General features: G+C 34.7%; 1 protein-coding gene across 15 annotated transcripts in view; it reads right to left on the bottom strand.

The window, feature by feature from the left end:
- Positions 1-2,429: 2,429 nt before the first annotated feature.
- Positions 2,430-13,980, bottom strand: part of Cda5 (Chitin deacetylase-like 5) — a 402,422-nt gene continuing 390,871 nt past the window's right edge. For 12 of the 15 annotated variants that reach the window (XM_067086775.1, XM_067086773.1, XM_067086778.1 and 9 more), the window contains 7 exons: positions 11,590-11,696; positions 8,778-9,003; positions 7,238-7,367; positions 5,851-6,013; positions 5,561-5,705; positions 5,197-5,395; positions 2,430-4,827 (listed from right to left, as the gene is read on the bottom strand). In XM_067086775.1, the coding sequence (XP_066942876.1) occupies positions 4,684-4,827; positions 5,197-5,395; positions 5,561-5,705; positions 5,851-6,013; positions 7,238-7,367; positions 8,778-9,003; positions 11,590-11,696 (1,114 nt within the window). In that variant the 3' untranslated portion in view covers positions 2,430-4,683. Of the gene's footprint in view, positions 4,828-5,196; positions 5,396-5,560; positions 5,706-5,850; positions 6,014-7,237; positions 7,368-8,777; positions 9,004-9,307; positions 9,534-11,589; positions 11,697-13,980 lie in introns of all 15 variants that reach the window. The other 3 variants (XM_067086776.1, XM_067086779.1, XM_067086783.1) reach the window with 1 other exon arrangement.

The raw sequence follows: 13,980 nt of genomic DNA, 5'->3' as shown, positions 1-13,980 counted from the left end.
ACATATGTATTTGGTATATATATATATATATATTTGTATATATATATATATATATATATATATATATATATATATATATATATGTACTGTATATATATATATATATATATATATATATATATATATATATATATATATATATATGTACTGTATATATATATATATATATATATATATATATATATATATATATATATATATATATATATATATATATATATATATATATAATATATATATATATATATATATATATATATATATATATATATATATATATATATATATATATATATAAATTTCAATTCTTTCTAAGTTACAAAATAACAGCTAAAACCATTTTCCTTCAATTGCATTTAACATCACGATTTTACTTTTATTAAGTGAAGAGCAGACAGACATCACCTTATCACTTAGTAAAATAAGACAATAAAGACTAGTTAAAAAGGGAAGGCCAGATTTATGCGTAAGAAAGTAAAAATAAAGCAATTATTTTGCAATCTTCCAGTAGGAAAATCTTATCATTCAGCCTCAGAAGTGGGATCACAGACGAAATAAAACCAGCTGGTCAAACAAACGGGAAGATTGTACAGCTCGGAAGTATGGATGGGGTAGAGGGACAATTTAATGTAAGGAAATATGCGCACATTTGCTCCCTACTTGCTAGGTTGCTTCGAAGCCTCTTGCGACTCGGATAGGACTTTCTACCACCTATTTTAAATGGCACTAAAAGGATATCGCTTCAGATATGACAACTATTTTCATAGGAACTAACTGTTCACCATTATCATCATCTCTACCTTACGCGACGCAAGGGGTCTGTGAAATAACGCCACTAATATATTAGCGAATAAAATTTATTTGTGAATTTCTGTTCCCCTGGAAAGTTTAGGTTAGTTATGTACTTACCACTTTCGTATCCAGTAGCTGGAAAGTGACCACGCTAATGATAATTCCCCGACTGAAGTACTTTAATTAGCTTCAAATGCATCAGCTTAAACTGGCGCACTTGTTATTCGTTTGTATAATTGGATCTGAACCGTTGTTAGTCAACGCAGTCACTGCTCCGTAAAACGCGGGTACAGCCTCCTTAATGACAACAACCGTTCTTTGATGCCCTTAAGGTTTTGAGTAACGACAGATTCTTTGGAACTTGAGATCAATTTACGTCTTTTGGTCGCTGTAGCAAACGTAATGATTCTTCGGTACCCAAACGCTGTCTAACTAGCAAATCCTGAGTGATCTCAAGTCTTTTTCCCCACTATATTGTTACTAGAGAACACTGCAGCACTTCTAACAGTTTTCGAAATCTAAATGAGGCCACGCAGCCATTTGAAAGGGCATACTCTTTTACAGAGTTTAATTAGACTTTTTCATATTCCACCGCTTCCATTTCGCCGGACCTTTCTAATTAATTCAGTTATGAGTACAGGCTTGCATAATAGTAAAAGTAGAAACAAAAGTTGAACACTGCTGTCTCCACTATTGCTAAAATTCCTTTAAGTCTTCGTCACTGTACAGATGATGTGGTGGAACCATAAACATGACTGCAGTAGACGTTCGTTAATCCTTACGTGGCTGGCAGTTTAAAAGCGACTCTTGCTAATGAAGTACATGTTCATTACAGCGATAGCTGAGCAAATTTCAAAACTCAGCTGTTACAGTACACTTATCCTCATACTGTAGGCATCATCACAAGGCAAAGTGGATGTTTTGTGTCATTCCAGCATAGTCGATAAGCATTACTTTACGCATACTTCAGCAATGTAACAACTGTAAGTTTAAGACCAGCGTTAGAATGATATAGCATGGATAATAATACCCTCCGTACGCTGCACTTCCGTTGCAAGCTGAAGATCAAAGATTAATGTAACTTTCCCCGAGGAAAGGGTTTCAGTAGATCTGAAGACTATGTGAGAATTACTTCCCCCAGTATCCTAAAGGGACTGAATTTCATACATGCACACTCGAACAAATGCACCTCAAGGAGTAATCAGAGTACGTTCCTCTTGCTATTCACTTAGTTATACAGACCTCTGATGACTTCAAGTTTCACTAACCGACTCCAGTTTTCTTGAAAATGAGCTACAATTTGCACGGTTCAGAACGTAGCAAAACTGTTTCCCGTGATGTCGACTCATTCGTTTGGAACTGTTCTCCTGTCCAACCGTTAGAAAACCCAAGTAGCATTATTAAGCTTTCGTCATTTGAGGACCTTTCTATGATTGGATTTTTTCTTAGGTCTTGAAACGGTGCTGTTTATTATCGCAGCAGGAGTAGTAGAAAATAATCATATCTTCATGCTATTATGATTACTGCTGCTTATTACAGTAGCAGTAGTAGCAATACAGTGGAGTATATCAACATCATTTACTCAAGTTAAAGTTTGCACTTAGAAAGAATGACAAGGAAAAGAAATGATACAGCACTGAGAAACTATGTTTATTTTTATTGCAATCAGTTATATGTGTTTTTTTATACATTTTATCTTGCACCTCCATAAATAGATCCATCTATTTTTACTTGAAAAATTAAGTTCAATTCAAAACTACCATCAATGCAAAACATTAAGGGGAAAACTATGATAGAAACAGGCAAATTTAGTGACTATCAAGCAATTTAAGCAATAGCCATTAATTCTGAAATTAATAATCAGTAATCGTTCCCAAAAACAAAAATCACTAACTATCATTTGATACTGGCACTTTTAAAATATCGATATTTCCTGCAAAAGTTTAAAAAATGTCTAAATAATTTATAAAGATAATCATCAGAAAACCAATCATCTTCAATGACCAATTAGCCACGTGATATGAAATTTGTACATGAGAATCCAATAACAATGAGAATAATATTAATATTAATTATGATGATTACATGCATACAAATTAATCAATTATACAGATGGACACAATGAAAGGTGAATCAGTGCACTAATCTGGACACTTTGGATGACACCGATTTTAGTCATTCAGTGACACCATCTTCTAGACATTCAGGGAGAAGACACGTTCAATAGAGTACTTTGAATTCAAAGAAATAACAATTCATATCTCTCTCCAGTCCGCAGTTGACACAAGTCCTAAGAAAATATAGGTTTCAACTTCTTTCTGATAGCAATATAAACAAAATAATAAAAAATAATCTTGTATAAAACAGAAATACTCATTAAACATCAGTACAGAATGCCAGTTTATTAGCATTGCTCTTTTTATCTACAGTTCCAATAACAAAGCGGTATGGGGCCTGTTCATTAGGTTACGGGCTGCTAAGACGTTCTTGGTAGATGAAGATGCTGTATTGTTTTTATAAGGTGTTGTTTTAATGGATCTGAGAAAATATTCCATCTTTACAGATTTGTCTGATGTCCTCCAACAGAATTTAACGATTCGCTACAGTGAGCTGACTTAACTTTAGTAAAATCCTGCTTCCCTCGGGATAAGTTGTCAAAATTCAGAATTTTTCGTAGCGTTTGCCCCCAAATGGAACGCGCCCATAGGTTAGTAGAAGTCTTGAAATGAAATCTATGACAGAGCGAATAAAACCACATTGTCGAGGTTGAAATGTGTTTGTATTGCACGGGTATATAGGCAAGGATCACTTTACTTTTAAACCGTTTTTATTCTTTTTTGAATTAAGAAAGAATTGGGTTTAACATGTAAAAGAAAATTCATCTATTTACATATCTACATTACGTATCACGTCCTTAATCTATTCAGTGTAAGAGCAGAACGGACACCCGAAAGAAGTTCACGCAATCACAGAGGTTCATTTTCTATAAAACATGAAAAGCGAATATGAACCTTTGTAATTATGGCAACAGGTACGATATTCGGTTGGCCATTATGCCGGATAATATCTTCAAAAGGCAGAAGGGGAAAGCTCTTCAAGAGCCTCCTTTTTCAGATAGTAATTTTCAGTTCCAACTAACACAGCTGACCTCACTTAAAGAGAAACAGACAGCCATTCCTTATGCTTGCAAGATATTGTACCTAAATTATTCTTCGGATTATCTTTAATTTCATCTCTGGTAAGTCCAATTTAGTCACAAGTATATTCCGTAGCGCATGAAATTCTTCCTAAAATTTACACTTTCCCAACTTAATAAGATTTCAACGATCGAAACTTTTTCTCTAGTGGTTAAAAATTACTTTGTTTAGACGCTCATCGCTATGGGCCAGTCAATTGTAATTCGTCAAAATGAGTAAAATGGGAAAAACAAGCAACAATAAAACGGTGGTGAATGACTTTGCCTGCGGGAAAATCGCGAAACTGACTTAAATTTTGACTTTGCAATTAATTGGAAACTGCTGAAGAGGCCAAACTATGATGCCTAAGTAGAAGAGAAAAAAAAGCTTCATTCGCTCCATCTCCTAAGCTGAAGAAATAATAACATAAGGCATAATAAGATGGCTTCTACAGCCATCCAGTGTTAAAAGATAGCGTTCCTTCTAAGGCCAGGAGTTAAAAGGAATTCTGTCATCATCACAGACTTGAGATGTCATGGCACAGACCAGCACAGACTTTTGCACCTACTGTGCATAAGAATTAGTAAGGGTGTGTGCTCCTGGCCTTGAAGTAACGGGAGGTCAGATATGTCCAAATAAAAATCACAGTCGAGGATGAGGATTCAAAAAAATAAAAAATAAAAAAATAAAATAAAAATTACTAGGTTTATGGCATTCAAACGTCATTGAGAGGACTCCTCACTCCAGTGTTCCCAGTCCATGGGTATTTTTCTGGGCACTGTTGGCATGTGCGCATATACCTGACACCTCCCTTATGCCATACGTTGCAGACTTTCGTGCTGGCACATTTCTTGCGGTCCTGCAAAAAAGATTGACCATCAGAGGGCTGATACAGGTGAAGCCTAATTCAAAAGGCCATAAGAATAGAGAGTATCAAATGATCACCTTCTTTGTGTTGTAGCCTGTACTAAAGTAAACTAAAAAATAAGGAGTTACTTATAAAGTACTTCAACGAGACCACTGACTCCTGTTTCCAGACTCTCCGGCCTGCCCGAAGGATTCCTTAAATCACAGGTCAAATTTGGAGCAAGTTAAGTTAAAGAAGTTGGACAACTAAGGGGGACGAGACCAAAGGGAAGGTACAGTAAATGGTAGTCACCTATTGGGAAGAGGTGCAAGAAAGAAGTAGGTAAAATAATGTGGAGCTAGAGGCAAATAAGATACTTACTGGGAAGTTACATCCAAAAGGTGCGAAGTTCTTTACGGTCGACAGAGGTTGAGGATCCCTCATCCACTGGAGGAGCTGATGGTTGGTGATGAGCCAGACATCATCCATGGCTGAAATGGTGTCCAAGAAGGCGATGAAACCTTCCTTGTGGTGAGGTGTGGTGAACCAAGCAGCGTGGTAGAACAGGCCGAATGGTGCCCTGGAAAAGTTTCAAGGAATGCCCATTTTAGAAACAAAAAAAAAATCTTAAATAAATTCTTTAGTGAAGATAGCAAATTAGTGACAAATTAGAAAATTTTGGGTAAAATCATTCTGGAAGGTTGACCAAAGTTTCCGAAATTTTAAAGTCGTCAAACTAACTTACCTGTTGCTGGTATAATGTCTCTCAAAGTTCTTAATCAGCATTTTGTAAACACCTTCAGCATCAGGAGGGGTGGTACAAGCATCACCCATCGAACATCTGCCTCCGTTGAGATCCTGCCACATCACCATAGGAACTTCCCAGACGCCTGGACAAATAATAATAATAATAATAATAATAATAATAATAGTAATAATAATATACTATTAAAAAAATTACAAATTACAATGACAATCAAACAAACAGTTAAAAAACCATGCAATGCAAATTTATTATGAAAGCCTATAACCTACCAGGGTAAGAGTTCGTGGGGCAAGGTGGGATCATACAATCGTGGAAGATCTTATAATCTAGGGTATAGGGCCAGCTAGGTGGCTTGTTCTCGTACACGGGCATGGACGAGTCGTAGGTGAAGTTCTGGTCGTACAACATTTTGAACATTTTGTTTCCACCAACCTAAAGTGAATATGGGAAAAAATGCAGGAATATATTTTACATTAAAAATGACTGTGCATGTTGATAACGTATGTTCTCTCAATAAATAAATAAATAAATGTATATATATATATATATATATATATATATATATATATATATATATATATTATATATATATATATATATATATAATATAATATATATACATATATATATATAATATATATATATATATATATATATATATATATATATATATATATATATATATATATATATATTATATATAAAATATAGGTAATCTTCTTAGACAAGAAGATGTGTTACTCAGATGTATTCCACATACAATGAAAGATGCTGGTAAAGTACACTTACTAGTGTGAACACATAAATCATTACTTGTACTATCTGTTCAATAATACAAGTAATGCTCTATGTGTTCATACTAGTAAGTGTACTTTACCAGCTGACTGTCTCGGGTCAAAGATTTTATTTAAGAGCACGGGTTTTGTTAAAAGAAATTTGATAGAGACAGCTTGCTTTGTTCATAGCAAAGGAAAAATATTTAATTTATCGTCTGGTTTATATAAATTAGATCCCTTAATTTTGCATGTCAGTACAAACTGGATAATGTTATCCTTTAACTATCATATAATATACGTTTGTTAATATGTACTTAATGTTATGCCGTTTCAAATGGACATATTACCTCATTTGATATTTTGGTAATTTTCATTTGTTCAGCAACTATTCTTATTTTATTGGATATTGTTTTACTGTTGTGTGTTTTTAGTTCAAACTGCTAGTTTGTGGCAACGGTATTTCATATGTTTAAGATTTGAGGCCTTTCTTGGCTACATACATTGTAAACTTTTTTCTTTCCTTAAGTAACGCTCCAAGAAGAGGTCCTTTGGAGGACGAAACTGTTGGGCATATTCTAACCAAAGAATCTTTCATTTTCCTATGTGGTATACATATATATATATATATATATATATATATATATATATATATATATATATATATATATATATATATATATATATATGTATATGTGTGTGTGTGTGTTGATAACTCATTTCCTCTCAATAAATAAATATATATAAACACACAAACACATATACTGTATATATGTGTGTGGGGAGTAAATCGTACAATACATACAATATAGGATCTGAGAATGCAAATGACAAAGAACAGGAGGAGGAGGAGGAGGACAACAACGACACTTAAAAAGCTTACAGCAAGGAAGGGAGCTCTCATTCCTCGGACATCTTCCATCTTTACACCACCATAAGCAGCGAGGATTTCTCTTTGTCCAGCAATCTCTTTCGCCCATTTCTTGATGGAGAATTGCTCTCCAAAACTGTGCCTGTTGGTTGGGCGAAAAGTTGGGTTAAAATGAATGTCAAGCAGTTTGAGGAGAAAAAAAGGGGGTTGGGGGGACCATGAACCATAATAAATATCTGTTCCAGAGTCATAATTTAACGATTTGTTTTGCAAAAATAAGCAACTGTTAATAAATCTAATACTGGTACTAATACAGGAAACAAACTTGCTCAAACATTAAATGGTTGTTGAAACTAAAACATAATTATCGCGGATCAAAAATTTTACTTATATTGCACAGGTTCATAGAAACAGGACTTCCAGTAAACTGCTGTTTTACACTAATTAATTAAATTCTGTAGTTTGTGATGCAAAATGTTCAAAAATAGCGATTAATAGAAGACATTAAAAAACTAGCATCAAATATAAAAGAAAATGTGCAGTGAAAGCAAACGCACCTTTGAAATGAAGAACCCTTTGTAACCACAATAGTATTGGAACTAGCCTAAAGTACATCACGCAATTATCTAAAAGACGGAAAATTCATAATGCTATGGAAACTGAAAATAATAGTAGTGAAATATTAATGGTAGTAACTGAATCGATAAAGAACGACAGAGACACATCCTTCCAAGAGATATAAGCAAGCAATTTTCAGAATAAATAATGAAAACGTAGAGTAAAACATGCAATTAAGACAAGTGGAAAAACTAATCACAAGTTAAAGTATGAAATACTGATAAGATAAAAGCTTCAGGAGTATTATTATCTCTTTGGAAAACCATAAACATTACCTGAAAAATACTAAAATTATCTAAATTTGTCTACTCCTATTAGAGCATATACATAAAGCAAATAAATATATAGTTACCTTTAACATTCAGGGTGATTCACAGATACTAAGAGGATAAATATAGGGAAAGGAGGAGAAAACTCTATTTGGAAGGGGAAAACAGTGGTAAACTCTATGAAGAGAAATGGAGCATGCTGATTATAACTATTGTAATGTAAATTATAAGTTTGCATTCCTTTGCAAATGGCGGTCATTCAATCGTGCAGTTTTTATGGAAACCCCATACGTGTGAAAAGTAATGATAATTGACATCCTTCTTTAAAAAGAATTATTGCTACTGTTAAAGGTGACTGTGTTTCTGAATGGCTATGAAGTGACGATGATCCACTGATTTCCATGTTTGGAAAAAATTAACTCTTGTGGTCATCGACGTTACTTGTGGCACCAGTTTTCTGTGGGTGTGTTGGGCGATGTATTCCCTTTGTGTTTTGTGTTATGGAATACCTACAACACTGCATACTCCTCTTTTCGTTCATTTACCAATGCAACTCGGACAAGGGGACAACTCTGGGATATTCTAAACTGAATGAACAGGAGAGAAAGCGTGGGTGTATTTCCAGTTTTATTGACCATCTATCTCTGCTTTACTATTTAACTTACTGGATGCTGTGAGAAGCCATTTCATGCCCGTCAGCATACAAGTTCTGAACCTGAGAATAATCGGTCCATTCGTGGGAAACATACATAGTGGAGACGATGGGGCATCCGTTGGGGTTTTTCCTTCCATTTTCGAAGAGATCTGTGTATAATCCCTTATTGAGATCATTCACAGAGTCATCAAAGGTGAGAAGAACCATCTGGGGAGTGTCCTGGGGATGGATCCCGTCTGAACACCGAAAGTTACGTGGGGAAAAAATGAAGGGGGAGCATTAGGGAAGACTGCCATAGTAAGCCATAAAACACAGACTCGTGCTAGAAGAAAACGGGTCCAAGAGAGTAAATAAAGAAAACTTAAACAGTTCAGAATTCAGGGGTGACAAAGATATCGGTACGGAGAGACGAATAATTATTAGACTATGTACAAAAGTAAACGATGGAATTAAACAAACATGCGGACATGGGTCAAGCAGCATGCACGGTGCGTTAAGGTCGTGTCAGATACAAGTAGATGGATGACATTCCATACTTACGACACCGAATGAGAAGCGATCTCATGACCGTCAGCATACAAATCCTGAACCTGTGTGTAGTCAGTCCACTCGTGGCTGACGTACATAGTAGATACAATCGGACAGCCATTGGGATTTTTTCGCCCAACCTCAAAGAGGTCACGATAAAGACCTTTGTTTAGGTCATTTACAGCGTCGTCAAAGGTCAGAAGTACTAACTGAGGTATAGATTCAGGTGCATAGCCTCCTGTAGTTGAATAGTTAGGAGTGAGGTGCTTGGGTTAGAATGCCACTATGTGGTCGTTGTATGTCAATGATCAGCTTCGGGGAAAATACTGGATATATCAGTAAAATCAGCAGCTATAACATCTCTGTACGTTCTCTGAATATATCTACGTTAAATACATTTTCCCAGATGTTAAATTTGTCTTACTTTTCAAGAAATAAAAGTTTCAATGTGTGTAACACAAGCATTCTTGTTATGGACTGAATAACATTTACACAAATCAGGTGTGTTCATGCATAAATGCATGAAGAGGTTTGTGTAGTTAGTGTGATTTCATCAAGAGGCATACATAGCTATCCTGATCAAAGCACTCTAAAATTAAACAGCCAAACAATGTCACTGCATAAAAGACGAGATTAAACTGATTTATACTGCTGATCCAGATCGACAAGTTTCCCATGTACAAAAACTACTTAGTAAACTCTACAATACATACAGTACTTGGGCTACCTTATTAAATATCAAACCAATGCTACTGAAATTAGTATCAACTATATATCTTACTAATCAGTACAACTGTTCTGTTTTCAGATTATGTAAAATAACTAATGTTTGATGTTACACATACTAGTGGCTGGAAAGACACAGTCATGTCATGCAGTAGTAAAGCACATCCACACTTCCTTTGAGTCAGCAAACTGTAGCACAGATATTAACAACTTCAGGTGAAAAAGTGTCCTTCACTTGAAAAGTTCACATAAGATTCCCATCTATGAAGTATGAAAATGAGATCCTGAAGCACTGACACATGTGAAGTGAGACAATTTATTTCGTATCAATTAATTTCACTCGTGTAACAGTACATCAGTGTATATCAGATTACCAAGTAATTGCTTAAAATTCCAGTTTCATGTGGTTGGCATAAAATTGTCTAAAATTCCAGCCATCATCTGGATCCTTTTTATTCTATTTTACTGTCTTTCTAAAACTTTTTCTACCAGATGCACACTCATTTAAAAAAATACCACTAAAACATTCATGCAGTTACGCACCAAACTACGAAATATACACATCCTCATTCTAACTTTCTATTTTTCGTAATCTAAGGTGTATATCCGTTGTCTCAATGATGGCAGTAAACCTCATGATTTTAGAACAGTTGGTACCATTTTGCACGAGAAAGGATATTATATTTATGAACTGCATTTATCCTCAAGTTTAAATATTAAGGAAAAAGTGTATACTTTTTGACTGCTTATTTATGGTCTGAACATTACAAAGGCATTGCAGAGTCGAAAATATGATAGGACATATTAAAGACAGTTTTTCTAACTGTCAAAACCACGGAGACACAAAGGACAACCGTTCCTAAAATGCATGAGGCTACCAAAGCCGTCATCCAAGGATCACTGTCTTGCAAAACACAGAGTATCACAAATGTTATGACAAATACGAAACGACATGACGCAACAAACACAGAGCCATGCACAACGACTGTATACACAAAAACGAAACAACACAAAATGTTATTTTAAAATACAGTAAACACATGTTTATTTTTGTACATGTTAATTATTGGCCTTTTTCCTTATCACACTTAAAAAATTATATCTACAGTATCAAAACTGAATAAAGTTTTCACAGTGCATCATGATTATCATATTAAAGCCATGAATTCATATGAAATAATATATTAATTTGATCTCTATTTGCATCATATACTTTTTTGTTGAATTAATAAAGAAAATAGGTTTTATTTATTTACTTATTAAAGATACCAGAACAGAAGACAATTCACGCTAGAATACTTATAAAGGTACCTCTTCAAGGTATGTAATTTATAAGTGATTTCTTAAATGATGTTGAAATTTTCCAGGAACGAAACAGTACAACGTAACGAAACTCCACTATGCCGAATGCCGAACAGCATTACAAAAAAATAATAATAACAACATACTCAATTAACATGAGGAAAATTTAGGGTCTATACAAACTTTAACTAAAACTCTAAAATGACTCAGACAATAAAATGAAAAGAGAACAAACAAACAAAAAAAACACCTTCCAGCCTCCTTACCTGGAACATCTTTGCCTCCGCAGTAGCAATCAGGGAGTCTGCACACCTTGGGGTCGCACTTGGTGGCTTTCGTGTCAACAGGAGGTTGAGGACGGGTTGGGGCAGCTCTGAGGAAATGGTTAAAGGTCATTTTAAGGTCATGATGGGTCCCCTTGGTTGGGGAGAGAACGAACTTACGGAAAAACTCAGTACCAATTAGATGGAACGTACATAATAAACACTATGGTGATCAAAAGGATATGTAAAGTAAATCATAATACTGAGTTCAGGACCTTTTTTTTCTTATTTGCGTACTCGACATACATGAATTTGGGAAGAAAACTATAAAAGCTATGTCTAAATAGAATGTGGGTAGATAACGAGATACGTACGTACTGTATAACATAACCTAACTATACAATGACTGTAAAAATTTACTTCCTCTCGTATTCTTACATAATAATTGACTATAAAGTTGTGTAAAACATTCAATTCAATGAGCAGACTTGCAAACTATTAAAATTAAATCAATTAAGTGAATGAATTAAAGCTTAGTGGATTTTGAAAATATGTGAAAACATATGGCAAAAATATTCTCACACCAAATAAACATTAGTTTAGCGAACTGGTTTAATGAAATTAAGTATTCTCTCTCTCTCTCTCTCTCTCTCTCTCTCTCTCTCTCTCTCTCTCTCTCTCTCTCTCTCTCATATATGCTATTTTTGCTGGGAAAGATAAAATACTGAATAAAAATTTTGATAATTAAATATACAGTAATGCACATAAGTCTCTCTCTCTCTCTCTCTCTCTCTCTCTCTCTCTCTCTCTCTCTCTCTCTCTCTCTCTCTCTCTCTCTCTCTCTCAATGATATTACAAATTAAATTGAGGAAAGCGTTAGTATTTGTGAGCTTGAAAGTTTAAACTGGAGATTAAAGCCAGCAGTGATTCACTTATGCTTAAAACATCCAAGAAAGCTTATGCTTACAGAACAAAGGGAGAAGTAAGCTTTAACATGGTGAATAGGTTTAAAATTTTAAAGAAACTGTTGAGGTGGAATGCGGTTTTTTCCTTTTAACATTGCGACAGACAGAAATAGCTGAAGAAGTTTTAAATGTACACTTACCTGAAATCACCTGTGTATAATCGTTGCCGGTAGCGGGATAAATCATAGAAATTTTGTTCCATATTTTCTATATTTTGACTACCTATGCACCGCTAGGCTACGTAGCTTACAAATCATGCAATTTCTAGAGAAAATTGTGATATTAACAAACTTGACTACTAATGTGCACTCGCATCTGAGACATTTAAAGCGAACTATTCTATTCTTTATTCAAAAGCCATGACATCTACATGTTCATTCGTCGGAGTTCCAATCACCTGCAATTCTTTGTTCCAACGTCGTCTGTAAGACTTTTTTTCCCCCTTAATTATACAGTGCAATTGACACCATAAGATTCAGCGTTGTTTGTTGTTTGTCGTTTGTGAGTCGAGCTATTCAGAACGACATGGGCAAGCTTTCGATTTACAATCGTCCCATTTTCTTAGTATTTGTATAAAGCTTCGCTTTACACATATTCTTATACATTGTAAGTGATATAGCTGTTTGTGTAGTATGCTTGGCGTTAGCTTAGCTTGCACATAAAAACATCAGATCATCAATTATTCCATATCCGTCATTATCTGTCAAACCAGTTGAATCAACTGATAACCGTCTGGAAGTTGAACCATGTCATATGTTCAAGTACAATGCTATGTATTGGGTTACCGTGAATGTGATCATCTGTATGTGGCAGAAACTATGTATTAGTAGCCTCATGAACTTCGGCAGTTTACTAATGAAAAGTCTAAATTATGAGCAACAGCTTCTGACATGTGAAGATTTCATCAGTGGAAAATTTATTGTCCCCAAGTGACATTTTACGTAGCTACAATAACAATCCAGAAATGCACTGATGAATACATTAACAAAGGGACAAAGGAAAATATCGGAATATACTTCGTTTTGGTAGAGGTTCATGTGGCCTTTATTCTGTGTTATACGGACTAACTTCCAAGGAGTTAAGATGATGAAAATGCTTTTGACGACAATCATATTCATGCAAATGGTCAACAAAGGTCGTTTAAAATTTGGGTGAACTGCTCCCCATTAAGGAATAAAATAATCTTGACTAATTCTTGGCGTGAGAATTTTTACCATTAAAACTAGAGACGCCCAATTTTCACGGAAGATAAAAGTGTGACTAAAACATGGAAAGGGATTTATCATTATTTTTTCCATGGTTGCTGAAAATTGAGTGAATCAGTGGCAGAGAAAATTTATAAATATAATTTAGAAACCACTGAATTGTCTGAATTCGCTTCCACTGGACTACATTTCCCCTGAGCAATATAACCTAAATAAATAAAGGC

Source organism: Macrobrachium rosenbergii, chromosome 43, assembly GCF_040412425.1.
Source record: "Macrobrachium rosenbergii isolate ZJJX-2024 chromosome 43, ASM4041242v1, whole genome shotgun sequence".
Classification (NCBI taxonomy): Eukaryota; Metazoa; Arthropoda; class Malacostraca; order Decapoda; family Palaemonidae; genus Macrobrachium; species Macrobrachium rosenbergii.
Note: the sequence above shows the minus strand (reverse complement) of the source record. Positions and strands in the feature narration are given on the sequence as shown.